Source organism: Prosopis cineraria, unplaced genomic scaffold (genome assembly GCF_029017545.1).
Source record: "Prosopis cineraria cultivar Desert tree isolate PC_DT_omini unplaced genomic scaffold, ASM2901754v1 PC738, whole genome shotgun sequence".
Taxonomy (NCBI): domain Eukaryota; kingdom Viridiplantae; phylum Streptophyta; class Magnoliopsida; order Fabales; family Fabaceae; genus Prosopis; species Prosopis cineraria.
This window is the reverse complement of record NW_026556063.1, coordinates 1-16,516: the sequence shown is the minus strand read 5'-3', so window position 1 is coordinate 16,516 and position 16,516 is coordinate 1. Positions and strand designations below refer to the sequence as shown.

General features: G+C 31.7%; 1 protein-coding gene and 1 pseudogene across 1 annotated transcript; one reads left to right on the top strand and one right to left on the bottom strand.

Annotated features, from left to right (window-relative positions):
* The first annotated feature begins 2,951 nt into the window (after positions 1-2,951).
* On the top strand, positions 2,952-9,108 carry LOC129298183 (alanine aminotransferase 2-like). Its single transcript, XM_054936587.1, has 15 exons — positions 2,952-3,161; positions 3,743-3,793; positions 4,151-4,201; positions 4,286-4,351; positions 4,441-4,502; positions 5,092-5,170; positions 5,256-5,360; positions 5,532-5,642; positions 5,851-5,988; positions 6,092-6,166; positions 6,246-6,366; positions 6,466-6,620; positions 7,431-7,505; positions 7,784-7,987; positions 8,597-9,108. Exons 1-15 carry the CDS (start codon positions 2,982-2,984, stop codon positions 8,711-8,713), a joined length of 1,590 nt encoding a protein of 529 aa, XP_054792562.1. The 5' UTR covers positions 2,952-2,981; the 3' UTR covers positions 8,714-9,108.
* A 3,707-nt stretch (positions 9,109-12,815) lies between these two features.
* Positions 12,816-16,386, bottom strand: LOC129298182 (uncharacterized; annotated as a pseudogene).
* Between the last annotated feature and the right edge of the window lie 130 nt (positions 16,387-16,516).

The following is a 16,516-nucleotide window of genomic DNA, read 5'->3' as shown; positions in this document are numbered from 1 at the left end:
GCAATCAACTTTTCCACATAAACAGGTTTTCAGAAAATTGGAGTTCATTCCAAACTTCTACTTGAAGACAGCCAAAATAATAATAATAATAATAAACGAATAAAGTCAAAATATTATTTATTCATCTCACTTTCATGATTTTTTTAATATTTTTTATAGAACTATCTGATAAATTTAAAGTTTAAACTGTATAATTGAACTAGTTTTTATCTTTTGATAAAAAAATTTGGAAAACCATTTTGGAGAACTTCCGCCTTAAACCGTTACACGCACACGGAAGGAAGTTTGGAAAAAGAAAATAAAAACATTTGTATAATATTTTAAGAAATATGAAGATAAGAGAAAATATGAAAGATGAAAACAAACAAGGATACGACAATATACTAACATGACGTCAAAAATAGTAGAACGTGGCCCTATTATTTAGGAAATCAGAGACTGCAAGTCGTGACTAGTGAGGGAGACCCATGTCCATCGGCCATCCCTTTGTCAGCACCCAGCACCTAATCCCTGACCCGATGACACCAGTTTATTTGGTAATTTGGTACTCCCTCCACTTCTATTTTCTGTATAATTTTATTTATAAATTACTTTTTTTAATTTTATTAATATTAATATAATAAAAATAAAAAAACAAAAGTAAATAAAATTTTTTAATAAAAAAAAAATAAATAATAAATAATATTATTTTTTTTCTTTCTTTTTTTTACTTTTCAATGATAATTTAAAAATTTTAACTTAAAATAAAATAATCCATCAATTAACGACTTATAAAATAAATTAAATTTTATTTTTAAAATATAGCTAATATACATGGTTAGAGGAATATTTTTTAAAAATTTTATTTAAATTCATTTACAAATTATTGAATAATTTTTTAAGTAATATTTAAAAAATATTTTTAAAATTATTTTTTATCAAAAAAAAGTAACATTACATCACTTTTTAAATTTTTTATATATAAAAATATATAGAATTTCATATATTTTCATTTCTTTTATCTTTTTTATATTAATATTAATAAAATTGGTGAAAATAATTTGTAAAGAGGATCAAAAGAGTATGGATTTAAATATGGATTTTGGGCATGCAATTTTTTTTTACCCCAGGTCACAAAAAAAATAACTAATATTTTATCTAACAAATTAAATTATACTATATATTTCTACTGCCTCTGACATTTTCAAAGGCAGCATGCCTTATTTATATTAAAAAAAAACCAGCTTATTGGAAGTTGACATGAATTATCAAAATATTAGTGACCCATCAACAATGTATGAGTGTATGAGTGTGAAGGTCAAACTATTTATAAGTAAATTATCTCGATCTTTATGCAATGCATGACCTCATTTTAATTTGATAAAATTCATTACAAGAAAGAAAATTTTGGAAATAATTAGTTTGAGAACATTTTAAATTTAAATTATTTGCTACTCCCCAGAATCCTTTAAATTTTGGAGTATCTTCTTAAAGAAACTACACAGAATCCTTTAAATTTTTAAATTTGTAATTGCAATTATTATTAGCTTTGGCTATATTTCCCGACATTAAAAGAGAAAACCGTGAAGTTCTCATTAAAATATCCAAAGATTCCACCAGAGTCAAAAAGATTGAAATAACAATGATTAAAATATTCATATTATAATATGCTATATTGACAATAATTAATAACCATTCGTCATATGCCAAATGCTGTTAATAAGTAAGGTATCTATCAATGATAAATGCAAATTTATTATATGCAATAGTTTTTTTAAAAAAAATTGAACAATTCACACTTGTAACTATTAGATACCTTACTTGTTCATAGCTTTTGTCCCATGATAAAAGGCTATTACTAAGTTGTTAATGAGGCATTTTATAATATTGGTATTTTGGTTATTATCATTTGAAGCTTATTTATCCTAGATTAGAGATTTCATGGGATTTTTGGATATTTTAAATTTTGAATGATTACAAGGGCCTTCATCATGATTTTCTTGAATTAAAATCACATTTTTATATAAAAATAATATTTTTTTTAAATTTGTGAACAATGTATTATTCTAATCACTGTTTTGAAAATCGGACCGGATTATACGGCCGGACCGTCAATCGGTTTGGTTCATAAGAAAAACTGTTTTAGGAGCTAAGTCAGGTTAAGCCGTTTCGAACCGGCAGTCAGGCCGGGAACCTGATCCGGTTTTTAAAAACCGGATTGTTAAAAAAATATTTTTTTATTTTTTATCAAATTTTTTTAAAAAAATGACTAATTTTTTAATCATTTGATATTATGTTGTATCATGTGGCTTGTTAAGTTATGATGAACTTAAAATATTTGATTCTTTTAAGTTAAATAGCAATTTCATATATATTTCTTATATTTAAATTATTATATACATATATAATTTTTTTAATTTAATTATTACGTCACCGGTTGGTTCAACCCGATTGAACCATGCGAACCGTGAACAGCTGACTTTTCTGGTTTAATGTCCGGCTTGATTCTAAAAACATTAATTCCAATGCTCTTTATAAGTAATTTTTATCAACCTCACTAATATTAAAGTAAAAAAAGTACAAGAAGTAAAGGTGTATAAAATTTTAAATATACTCCTTTATAATAAATTTAAAAATTATTTTTTTTCCTCAAGGATAATCTTGAAATTGCTTTTTAAATATTATTTAAAAGGTTATATCATATTTTATAAACAAGGTCAAATCGACTCCCCAGAATGTAACTAGCAGCACAAAAACTTTATTGTGATCCTGCTGATATTCGGATGATTTATAAAAATTGGGTTTTAAATGTAATTTTTCCCTGAAATTGGAGGTGGCTCCTAGAGCACGAAAATTAGGAGCGGGATGAGGAGGTTGGTCGAGTCGTAGATTCAGTTCATATACTGTGGGCGCCCGGAGATCGGGGCTTGCTTTTCTTGATATCGTGTCCAAAATTTTCTAATGCCACGAAATATCACATCCTAAAATCCCATTTATATACGATGCGGAAATTCGTTGCGGACAGAGTCAGGCGCATTTTCAGCCGTTCTTTGCAGCATTGCCCTCACACTCACCCCCATTTCCTTTCGCCTCTCCATTCTCTTGCTTTCCATTCTTCTTCCATGGCCTCTTCTCCTTCTGATTCATCCTTTCCTGTTACTATACAGAACATCAATCCCAAAGTATGTCCTTTCTTTTCTTCATCTTCTCCTTTTTCTTGGATATTTTCAGCTCTAGTTGCGAGCTTGGAACTGTACGATTGCATCCAATGATTTTTTTTTTTTTTGGTTTCCTGAGTTGAACTGAAGTTTATGGCTGTTGATGAAGAATTTCTTGCTTGATGATGTTATGAGTGTTTCCCCCCCAGCTAAAAAAATCAACTCTTTTCTTTTGGTATCATTTTTCATTTTTTAGCCGCGCGGAATATTGAATTCTCTAGGCTACTTAACATTTGAGATCTAGAACTAAGTTTGACCTTTGTTTATCCCCTTTATTTCTCTCTAGCTGTTTTTAAGAATTAACTTCGTTCAGTTTCTTATAGCTGTCTCTCAGTAGAGGGACTGATGACGATTAATAGCTCCTTCCTCTATTCAGTCTCTTACATCTGATTACTTGGAGTGAGATTCAACTTTCATTACCATGTGGTTTTCAGTGTTGGCGATTATCCAATGGAGTGCTACGTCTGCACTTAAGGATCCTTTTTTGGTAATGCTGTCACCATGTTATACTTGTGCTTGCCTGAAACCATCTTCTTTTCCTGCAGGTTCTGGAATGTGAATATGCTGTTCGAGGAGAAATCGTTACCATGGCCCAGGTAATGTGATTTGGTCGTACATCTTGAAAGGATTAAATGCTTTCGTTGAAAAGTTATTTTTTGTCTAGGTAAATATTCCTAGGTATAGCTGATTCCATGTCTCCATCCAGTGGGATAAGGCTGCTTCTTCTTCTTGTCATTGTTGTTAAACATCTGCAGAAGCGTTTTAGATCCTTTACTGGCAAAACATTGCCTTAATGTTATTTCAACACTGTCACTGATAGCAATGCTTTTTTGAAACCATAGCTTGAAAGATAAAGCCGCATTTGATGCTATCAAGTTTCCAATATTTTTTTTTTTTAATGATTACAACATGAAATGGTTTCACCGATACCTTGCGATATCTCAATGCTCCAGAAATTGCAAGAAGAATTACAGGCGAATTCAGGCTCTCATCCATTTGACCAGGTACTGTTTTCCACATGATATCCTCTATGCTTTAATTTAAGTGGTTTTTCTGTCTTTTCTGACTTGTCTATTGTCTGAAAATAGATAATTTACTGCAACATTGGCAATCCTCAATCTCTTGGCCAGCAGCCAATAACTTTCTTCCGAGAGGTTGGTTTGCTGTTATTTTTATGGTGAAATGCAGCAGTGTTCATACCATTAAAGAAATCCTTCTTATGACAGTCTAATATGTATTATAGGTTCTTGCATTATGCGACCATCCAGCTATCTTGGACAAAAGTGAAACACAGGGTTTGTTCAGGTACTTGAGATCAATATCAACAGTGAGGTATCGGAACAATTAAACATAGTGGATTGTGTCAAATCTGGAAATTATTATAATTAAAAAACCTGGTAGATCAATATTTTCAATGTCATAATGTTTCACTTAGCCTTTGCCTTCTTTCAGTTCAGCTTTACATATGTAAAGTGTATCATATTAGTTTTGCTTATACCCTTTTGGACATGAAACTAGATTGTTAGAGCATGAATTTTTCATTACAATCGCAAATATTTGCTGGCTGCAATTAACAAAGTGCAGTAATAGTGTTTTCTCTATGGAATTCATATGATTGCTTGGCTTTTGTCCATTTACATGTTCATATAGACATAGAGTCAATAATAAGAAGTTAAAATTATGGGTCTTTCATTTAATTTGAGTAAATCTCAGTTTGTTAATCCCTTGTCATAATGCTGCAGTTTACCTTGTGCGAAAAAAATTAAAAGCTTCTTTTACCACTTAAATTTTGATCTTAATAAATTATCTGTGGTGTGGATTTTTGATAATTCTATTTCATGTATTTTCTAGTTAATTTTTGCCTTAATAGTTGTTCTTTTGACATATTTTTCAGTGCTGATGCAATAGAGCAAGCTTGGCAGATTTTAGATCAGATTCCTGGAAGAGCTACTGGTGCCTATAGTCATAGTCAGGTTGTGATTGCACCATCTTCTCTATATTTTCTTGCCTCAGATTGATATACATGGAATAATCATGAAAATATTGTTCTCATATCAGGGTATCAAGGGTTTGCGTGATACAATTGCAGCCGGAATTGAAGATCGTGATGGTTTTCCTGCTGATCCCATTGACATTTTCTTGACTGATGGTGCAAGCCCAGCGGTAACTCAACTTTAAATTTTTCATGAAGTGTTTTCTTGGTGGGCTTGGATAATGGGACTTTTGAGTCCTCATTTACTGAGGGTTTGTTGCACTAAATTTAGATGGCAGCACTGGTCCAACTTCATTTTCAATCTGAATAACTTAAGATGATTATCTTTTCTATTTTGCCAGGTCCATATGATGATGCAATTGCTCATAAGATCAGAAAAAGATGGTATTTTGTGCCCCATCCCTCAGTATCCTCTGTACTCAGCTTCAATTGCCCTCCATGGTGGCACTCTGGTAGGTCTATACACATATACGAGATTAATACATATTTTAAATTAGATTGATCATATTTTAATTTGTTTCACTGCACTGATTTGAAAGGGTTAAAATCGCCCTTGCATGTTTGTATGGCTAGGAATACCTTCAAATTGAAAAAACTGTGCTGTAAATTTCATTTTAAATTATATTATCATTGGATAACTTTGCCATTATGTTTTTGAAGGTACCTTATTATCTTGATGAAGCAACTGGCTGGGGTTTGGAAATACCTGAGGTCAAGAACCAGTTGGAGAATGCCAAGTCCAAGGGCATCAGTGTTAGAGCTTTGGTTGTTATAAATCCAGGAAACCCAACAGGGCAGGTGAATTGCAGTGAAACTAGTGATATTAATACAAGAGAGTATTTAAGGTTTGAAGCTAAGCTTGCTAAAGAATAAAACATGGATTTTCTGTCATGCCTTCTAGGTTCTTTCTGAGGAAAACCAGCGGGATATTGTGAAATTCTGCAAGGAAGAAGGTTTGGTTCTCTTGGCTGATGAGGTAACTGGATTTTTTTCCCTGAGAATTTCATACACTAATAAAAGTGCGTTGCACTTTAACTGAAACCTTTATTTTGCAGGTGTATCAAGAAAATATTTATGTTCCTGAGAAAAAATTTCATTCTTTCAAGAAGGTATCTCGGTCTATGGGCTATGGTGAGGATGACCTATCTTTGGTGTCTTTTCAATCAGTTTCCAAAGGCAAGTTGGTGAAAGGAATCATTTATCACAATAAGGATAGACAAACAATAATGTCATGGGATCTATACCAATGCAGAATGTCATTCTCTTTGGTTTCAGGCTATTATGGAGAGTGTGGGAAACGAGGAGGTTATATGGAGGTGACTGGGTTTTCCGCAGATGTGAGGGAACAGATATATAAGGTGGCCTCTGTGAATCTCTGTTCAAATATCTCTGGTCAAATTCTTGCTAGCCTGGTCATGAGCCCTCCCAAGGTTAGTTCTTCACTTCTTTGCCTCTCTAAAGTCACACCAATTGTCCCTCCACGCCCCTAATTTCAGAAAAATAATCTAGAAAGAAAATAGATAGATCTTAATCAAGATACAATTTGTACAAGAGCAGCAACTTTGGGCTTGAAGTAACTTCTGGGGAAGAGGTTAAAAGTAGACTTAAAAGCAGTTAACACTGATGATTTCTATCCTCAGAAAAACTCTGAACTCTGTAATCGGTAGACCTGACCCATTTTCCAAGTGTTACTCTTGTCGTTTTCTTTTGGCCTTTGTATATTTTGTGGTGGACTACAACATGGCGTATAAGTTAGGATTATAGTATAGAGAGCAAAAAGTTGATCGGAAGCTAAGCTGTTGCAACATGGAGGCAATGTTTTTCACTTTCTGTTAGAAGAAGCTTGGTATATTACAATGATTGACAATGATAGACTTGCTCTAGAATATTCTGCACTGTTTTCGGTCATGTTTCAGCAAATTTTTTGTGCCTTTAGCTTACTCAAAACCAACTCAATCTGGGATCCGTGTAAAAACACATTAGATGGATCGGCAAGTTGAGTCTGTTAATTAGGAAGGTGTGTCAATAATGGGTAGATCAGATCCCATATGTATTTGCAATCAACAATGTAATACTTTTTTAATTAAAAGGGCAAGTATACAATGTAATACTAGGATCATAACATTTATTTTTAAATATCCTTCAATACAATTGTTTTATTTTGAGAATGTGGTCATGAAATTCCGAACATTCTATCACTAGTATCAATTGCAATTCCCATATGACACTCTGAATTTCAGGTTGGAGATGAGTCCTATGAGTCGTATGTTGCAGAGAGAGATGGAATTCTATCTTCTCTTGCTAGGCGTGCCAAGGTCAGTTAGTTACCGAAAAAGAAAAAAGAAAAAAGAACTTAGTTTAGTCATTCTATTTGAGGACTGTATATTAATCATGTCAAAAGAGTAATATTCCAAACAATTTACAAGCTTCCTTCTCTTTACCCATTTCACATAATCTCCTGTGCAAACATCATATTGAAAAGAGTGTCCAACGCTGCAAAGTGACTGCCACCAGCCCCCTTTTGTTCTTCTTTTCCCTTGTTTAAATATTTATTTTTGTTTGTTAATCTTTTGGATTTATATTGTCGACTCAGACACTGGAAGAAGCATTTAACAATCTAGAGGGTGTGACATGCAACAAAGCAGAAGGGGCAATGTATCTATTTCCCCGTATTTGCCTCCCTGAAAAGGCAATCAAAGCTGCAGAGGCTGCTAAAAAAGCTCCTGATGCTTTCTACTGTCAGCGCCTCCTTAATGCCACCGGAGTTGTTGTTGTCCCTGGTTCTGGTTTTGGACAGGTTAGTTTTTATTGATTTATCACAGTAAAACAAAACCTGTCTCTTCCTGCATTGGATTTATATTCTACTGATCAATAAAACTGTCGTTTGTTATAACCAATTTGCTTTTCCATTCATCTCGCGATTGACTAGGCTTTGTGAACAGCCTCCCTCATCTTTAAAAATTAAAATTACCCCTTAACTTTCATCCCTTATAGCATTAGGGAATTTTAGAATTTAGAGTTGCACATTTCAATTTGGCACAAAGTTTTTCGAGCATTATAGTTGCCCTTGTTTACTTCTAATTTGATGGGGTCGTGATGCTTGTGGATAGGTTTTAAATGTTAAATCGCCGAAGTTTATAGGGATAATTTCTGATTTTGGAAGTTGAAAAGGAACCTGCAGATTGTAAATGGCTCAAATTTGAAAAGACACATCTACAAGTTTCCGAAAACATAACGTGGATATGTCTTGCTACTCAACATCATTTATTGACTCATCTAAAAATATTTGATCCACCTCATAATTTTACTTCTTGAGTTGATATAGCATACACTTCAAAAGAACACCAAAGTTTTCTTTCTCTGGGAATTATCAGCTTAATTTTGGATTGTGACGTTGTCATGTAAGGTTCCTGGGACCTGGCACTTCAGGTGCACAATTCTGCCTCAAGAAGAGAAGATTCCAGCGATTGTCACCGGCTTGACAGAGTTCCACAAACAATTCATGGATGAGTTTCGCGACTGAGGATTCCTGGTTGAGTTTCTTCCATCACAATAAGGATAGCCAATCAACTTTTGACAGTACTATAGACTTTGAGTTTCTAGATGCGATAGCATTTGTATCTTTCTTTGGCAATCAGTAATAATTCAACAGAAAGGGGGGAAAACTGCTTGTGTTGGGTGGCATTGAACCCATTGCTTCCTGGTTCCTTGTGTCGGGAGCCATGGAAGCCAAGAAAGAAGAAACGAATACGTTTGGGTGAGCTATACAGCCTCCAAACAATCTTGGGCGCACTTGAACAACTGAAATAGATGTTGCAGATAGTGGTTGGGATTAGCATGCCCACTTCAATAAATCATTACCTATGGAACACTTGAGAATTACTTTTGCAGCTTCAATGCCATTGGGATTCCTTGTTAGTTGCTGTTGTATCTGCAAGCATACAAGCAAAATCTGAGCAGAGGGATTGCATAAAATTGGGAATTTGAAAACTTTTGAACTGAAATTATGACTGAAATGAAAAAAAAATGATAACCTCACGCACGCTCAGGGACTATGAGTGTGTATGAATTCATTGTTTATCGGATTCTTTTTTATTTTTTTCCAATCTCTAATTTTGTCCAACTCTCTAATTTTATAGGTGTTTGTATGTTTTGAATTCCAAGATATCTAAATTACATAGACTTTCATTTTGTGAAAATTGAAAAAAAAAATCTTTTATTTTCAGAACTTAAACTTTATTTTAACTCTTAAAAATTTAAAATTGCTAATCTACCCTTATCATTTATTTGTCTAATTTTTCTCTTTTCTACCCCTAAATTAAACAATTTGTAAATAAGTATGATAATATTTGTATAAATGTTTTAAAAATAGAGTTTAAAATGAATTGTATAATAAAATAAGGAAATGAAATTGAAATTTAAAAACCTAAAATGTGATGAAAGTTTCATGAAATAATATTATAATATATTATATGTTATGGAAGAACATTTTAGTTAAAAATATTAAATTTGGTGAGTTAATGACAAATTAACAGTTGAGTTAATGAAACTAGAATTTTAAAGAAAATGAAAAGGTTCTTCTAGTATGGCTTTTGTGACAAAATCGGCCTTTATATTTTAATGAGTAATTAGAAGCTCAAATCTCTTAACTTTTTATTAGTGGTCAGGGGTCGAGCTTGGAGAGTGAGTCCGAATTAAAAGAAAATAATGCTCCTGTTATGGAGTTAATGTTTAAAAATATGAGATATGTTTAATATTTTAAAATATAGTTGATGCGTGTTTTTTTTTTAAAAAATGTCAATAATAAATAAATAATTTTATATTTATTTTTAAGTGAACACTGGCCAATTCAACCAATATCCGATCATCAGTCTGGTTCGTGTGAGATAGAAAAACTGAAGATAATCAAAAACAGTTAACGAATTGAAAAAACAGTGAAAACCAAACAGTTGATAGGTTTGGCTGATCAAGAGATGGTATCTAGAAAAGATAACGGAACGCAAGGAAGGGTTGAGATGTGTGAGAGAAAAGATGAAAATCTGAAGGATGAAAGAGATTTACAAAAAAAAAAAAAAACAAATAAGAATACATTTTGCAGCAAAAAATCACCTTAGATTTGTTTCACAAAACTACAGGATTTATGATCAAGCCATTAGACAGGGTAAAAATGAAGCTGCAGTTCCACAACTCGGCAGTCCGCAGCAAAGAGTAAGGAAGGAAAAACAAAGACGAATGTGTCATCTAATAGAAAGAATGTGTGTGTTAGTCCAACGGGTCAATTTGCTTCATTTTTCTGCCGTAAGATTTATTTCCTCTTTCCATGTGAATGGCTCCATTTTAATATTATTAAATATTAATATACTTCTCTGATCCTATTTATATAACAGAAAAAAATAAAAAATTTAATCCTATTTCTAACGTATTTATCAATTTTTAATACTTTTTTTTTTACCCTTATTAAATGTTTTGAATAAAAATATCAATAATAAAATTAAAAATATTTGTTAGGGATGAAGGCAAAAATTTATTAAATTTTAAGATAAAGTTAATAAGATTTATATTTTTTTTTAGTTCTATAAAACATGTTCAAAGTGATTTATAAATAGAATCAAAAAAATTATTAAAGAATAGAGTAGAAGGCGGGAAGCAATTTGAGATGAGAGAGGAAAGATAAAAACATCTATTTATAGATTCATATTAATATTATTTATGCTTATAAAAAAATAGGAAGATGAAATGAAGTATACTAAAATACTATTATTTTAAATAAAAAATTATAAACAACTTATAATTTTCTTATCTTTATAAATATTTTTATTTAAATATTAATTTTGTTGATTATAGATGAATTTATCTTATGATTTTTCTGTGTATAAAATTTAAAATGCATTAAATTAATCAAAATCTGTTGAACCATGATTGAACCATTAACCCTTAAATCAATCCCTTGTGTGGTTTTAAAATCTTGAAAATACCTATTAATAAAAAAAATATAAAAATGGCATTAATTTAAAGATATATAAATAATTTATTGGGCATGAGATTTAATTAAAATGACTTATATTTTTTAACAATAAAAATAAAATTTTTTAATAAACTAACAATATCTTTTAGTTTATTTAGTAGGTTAATAGTGAATAAATAAAATATCAAATAATATGCTAATAGCCTACAATTAAATTGTGTGAGAGAAATGTAAAAGGAGCTATGCTTGAAAAAATTAGCATGGAGGCGGTGAAAAATTAAACTCCTCATATTTTACGAATGGTGGCACCATTTTAATTAGAAAGGACGATATCGACCAAAAAAGAACTTTGAAAGAACTTAATATTTAACAAAGATCTAGACAAATTGAATATTTGTTAAATAATATCCTTACTTAGTATTAATTTGTTAATATTTATATACTTTTTAAAAATCTTTATCTGGTATTAAATTCGTCTTTTTTTTATGTTCTCGCTAATTAGAATGATTCCTGTTTGCTTTAAACTGAATCAGTGATAACTTTTCTGTTCATAACACAGTAAGCTAAGAATTATGTAACATTATTTTTTTTAACATTTTTACACTGATTTTCACAATGCTTAGTAAACACATAAAAGCTAATTAAAATATTTAAATAAATAATTCAGAAAAAATGCTTTAAGAATATAAATTAAATTAAACGTTTTATGAAAAGAAAATACATGTTTTGAAGGCTAATAGCATTTACACCATGTTTTATATCCGATTATATATAATAATAATAATAATAATAATAATAATAATAAAAAACAAAAAAAAAACCAATTATGTGATCACTCCCTCCCAAGAAAGGTTATTAAACTCATTACTTTGTAAACTTATGATAGGAATATAAACTAGTATTATAAACTCAAATCGTAAACTTATAAAAGTTTATCTCTATTAACAAATAACTGTTAAAATATGATTATAATTTAATTTAAATATATTAAAATATAATCATTGAAATTAAACTTATCTACATTGATAAATTATCATATACAAGACATAAAATTTTAAAATAGGGAAACTTATTTTTGGTATTTTATTTTCTTTTTTATTAACATTAGTTTTTATATTTATTGATTTTTTTTTCCTTTGAACCATATTTTATAACTTTTATAAACTAAATTATTATAGTATATACTTAACTTATTCAACTTAAAAAAAAATTGACAAGCTTAACAAGTTTAATCAAGCTTTATTTGATCTGAGTTTATAAATTATTTAACATAATTTTATAAATTAAAAATGTAAAAACGATAAACTCAAGAAGTAAATTTAGGAGTTTAACAAAATTTATATTTAGTTTGAATTTATGAATGAATTAACATAATTTTATAAATTAAAAATTTAAAATATATTAACTCTTAAAATCAATTTGACAGCTTCACAATTATGCTCGTAAGAAAATAAATTTGAGAGAGAGTTGGATCAAAGTTTAAAACAGAAGGTGGATGTTAATGAGTATATTTCAGAATTCAGTTTGACGAGACATGTACTCGGTTCTCTGAGACAAAACTCGGGACGTGTAGTTAATTTGAGCATGCATTTGGAAAGGCGTGCAGTGATGAGATTGAAAGTGGAATAAATGAGTGTAAGGTTGGACACACGACATAGAATCAGGTCTGGCCCTCTGCAACATCAAACAGAAAGATTCTGAACAGCCAAAAGCAGTTAAACTTAGAGCTTCGCTTTTGTTCTCTCTGGGATTCTGTTTCTGTAGTGTCTGCGTCATCCGCAAACTCGCATGTGTCTGATCTGGTGTCTGAAAGGCCGGATGCCATTTGAACTGCTAAACACTTTACGTGGATCCACTTTCACGTAACTCTCCCATCCGTCTTTCTGATGCGATGCGAATAGACTTAGAGTCTTCCATATCCTGCCCACGTCCTAAACATGAAAGCCCCCCTTGCTTTCTCAAGATTTTTAACCTGATTTCACTGCCTACAAATTAATTAATTATTTTTTAATTAACATTATCTTTGTATATCTATATTTAATAAAATATTTTATTTAAAAATAAATATAAATTTATGTATTTATTAAGGCATATTTTAAAAAAATATATTAATTATATCGTGAAACCTTAAAAATATTTTATTGTTTTAATATCCAACCTTTTAAACATATCTTACATTTTTAAATGAAGAAAGTATCTATTTAGTATTAGGTAAAATTTTAAAATTTTGTCTTATAATTAAGATAAGATGATATACTAAACTTAGAATAGATCGAATTACTGGACAGGGATAACTTGTGATAGATTCTACTTTAGATAAAGGGTAAAGACATTTTTATCCTTTAACTATTCACTTAAAAGTGTTTAGTATCTTAAAACTTTCATGTGGTGTATTTTTTAACTTTTGAATTGAAAATGATGTATTAGATATCCTATCATTAAAAAAGTTACCTTTGACATGAAAAAGGGACTTAATCGATATTAATTTTTTTATATGGTATTTATATAATTTCATGGGTACTTTTTGTAATTTAAGAGATCCTTTTGTAGAATTGTTTGGGTCTGATGATTAAAGTTAACTTTTTTAACAACAAATTATCCAATGCTCAATTTTCAAAAGTTAAATAAAAAAATTATATTACATAAAAGTTTAAGATACCAAATGTTTTTGAGGAAATAGTCTCGAGACAAAAATGTTTCTTATCGCAATTATTAACAAAAGAGAGATATGAATTTTATTACTGAACAGCCTTACGGGGATATATTTAAGTATGATTTGCGCCACACTTTGATTGCATCATACTAGTGTATGGAAGACAACCACATGAAGTAGGACGACTTGAAAATGGATTCTTCAATATGTTTTGAGATTCTTCATTTGCCTTCTCCATCGTGTGCTGCTCTCTTGCTGCCTCTCTCCATTCTTTCTGCTCTCCTCTTCACCACATCCATTCTCTTCATCAGTTTCTCTTCCTGCTTCCATCTCATCTTCTGTATTTTCACCTGCCACCACCACGACATTTCTATCATTCCTCAGTTTCAATCGCTTGTGTTCTTGAACTTGTTAAGGGATTATTGGGAAAAGAAATGAAGAGAATAAAGGGTATATAAACCTCAAGCTTCTTTGATTGAGCTTCTGCTTTAGCACTTTGGAGGTTTACCCAAGCTCGTATCCTCGTTTCTTCAATCTGATACCTGCACCTTCACTTCGCAATCAAGTCCTCACCATACAAATCACACAAAACTAAAAAAGCAAAGATCTTTAAAAAAGGTCAATTTGACACCTTGGTCCTATATATGATACGTTTACTTGGCTTTACATAGCATATAGCACTGTGTTAGTATTTCACTAATGGGTTTTTTAACTAATGTGTTAATGGGCAATTTCATTCTTAAATTTTAAGTCTTTGAAAACCTAAATTTATTTAAGTGTAATGTTACTCCCTTTCAACCTCTAAAAACAGTATAATGTTGTTCTTACTATTAATAAAATTTAATTTTATTCGTTAGTTGGCCTGAAAAAAAAAAGATATAAAATGACTAATAAAAATTATAAATAAGGCCCAAAAATTATAGAAGATAACTGAAAAAAATTTTATAATATTTTTTATAATTTTTTAATCAACTAATAGTTAAAGTTAACATTTATTAATTATAATAGTCTTATTCCACCCTTTTAAATGTTGAGAGGAAAATTATAATAAAAATGAGTTTAAGATCTTGGAAGGTCTTGGACCTATAGCTGAGACCTTAGGGTAAATTATCATTTAACTTTAATTAATTAATTAACATCTTAACTAAGTTACAATTCGCTTATAATCTTGGCATGGTTTGAATGCCAAGGCTTCAAGGTTTAATCACCTGAGACAAGATTTTGTCTTTTCCTCTTCTTCCCAAGCGGCAGTTATGGAATCTGAACGAGCTTTCTGGGTTTGGTTAGCATGATGTCTCAAGCTCTTTGAAGCTTCTTCCTCTTCCTCTTCCCTTGAGCTCCAATTCGACACAGTGGTATCGAACTTTGTTCCCAGTTGCAGCTTGGCAACATGACAGTCCTGTAGCTGAATAAGGCCACTAGTACAACTGCTAATGTTGCTACTGCAATTAGGGTTTTGAGAAGCCATTGGACTAGCCCTACTTGCAGGAGTGTTATGGCGAGCAGGAGATGAGCTCTTGAATGGTCTGTCACACCTTGAAGTTGTGGAGCTTCCTACAGGAGTCGTCTCTGTCCCAATGTCTCTGAAATTAGGAAAACCTGACCCTTTCTTGTCTGTAAACTTGTCTGCATTACATACATTTGCATGAAACATGACATGAATTTTCAAATCAACTCAGTCACCCTTTTCAATTTCCAATGAAACTCGTAGAGGAAATGAGTCCAAATGAGGATAAAATACTCTGAAATAAACAAGCCTCTCTCACCGAGTTGAAGACAACATTTGACTCTTTGTACCTTCTATCTCAGCAACCAGATATTGCAAAGTTGAAGTCTTAATGGTAATTCAACGAATCCAAGATCAAAACCTTTGCAATGAAAGCAAGGAAACAGGGGATCCTACCTTTTAGCACTATGTCTGTTGGGGAAGGGACTCATGGTGGTCCAAGTTGCAGGAGAAATTTGAAATCTTGGGACAGTCTGTACACCTTTGCTGTGTGGCCCTCGGTTTCTCCGAGAAATCCTCGGCAGTGTTGCGTACCTTGAAGACGTTGTCACATGATGTTCTGATATTGGAGGACGCTGAAGATGATGATGATATTGCTAATGCCTTTGTTGTGCAACCAGGGGAGCCATCGCTGCCCATGACCCATTTCTCTGCGTCTTCCCATTTCGAAGAAACATTGCTCTTTCTGAAGCTAAGGATGGGTCTTCCTGGGGTTGAAGGACCTTCTACTCTTGTTCTTCTCTGAGAAGAAACGTCGAGGACGTTTTTGTGTGACATAGGAAACGACTTCACGAACTCCAAGGTTTCTCGGAGATGAAGCTTGTAGAGCGGATCAGAGATGGCCTCTGCAAATGGGTTGTCTTTACTTTCACGTACAAGTTGGTGTTCGCCGGCAATGGTGATTCCTGAATCAGAAAGACCCCGAAAGAAGAAACATGAACGAAGTCCACTTAAACGATTTGAAGTAAGAGAAGTGAAAATGTGGGATCTTCATTGGTTACCCCGGGTGAAGAAGTTAACGAAGACGAAGCTTGAAATCATGAACATGATTTCATGGCGAGAGGGATCCATGGGAGAATGGAGAGAGCCAGAGTTGCAGTACCATGTGCAGTTTCAGAGGTTACAACACAAATGGAATGGTAATGGTTACCAATATTATTATGGCATCTATTGCCCTACGTTGGAAAAAATTTGAGATAGA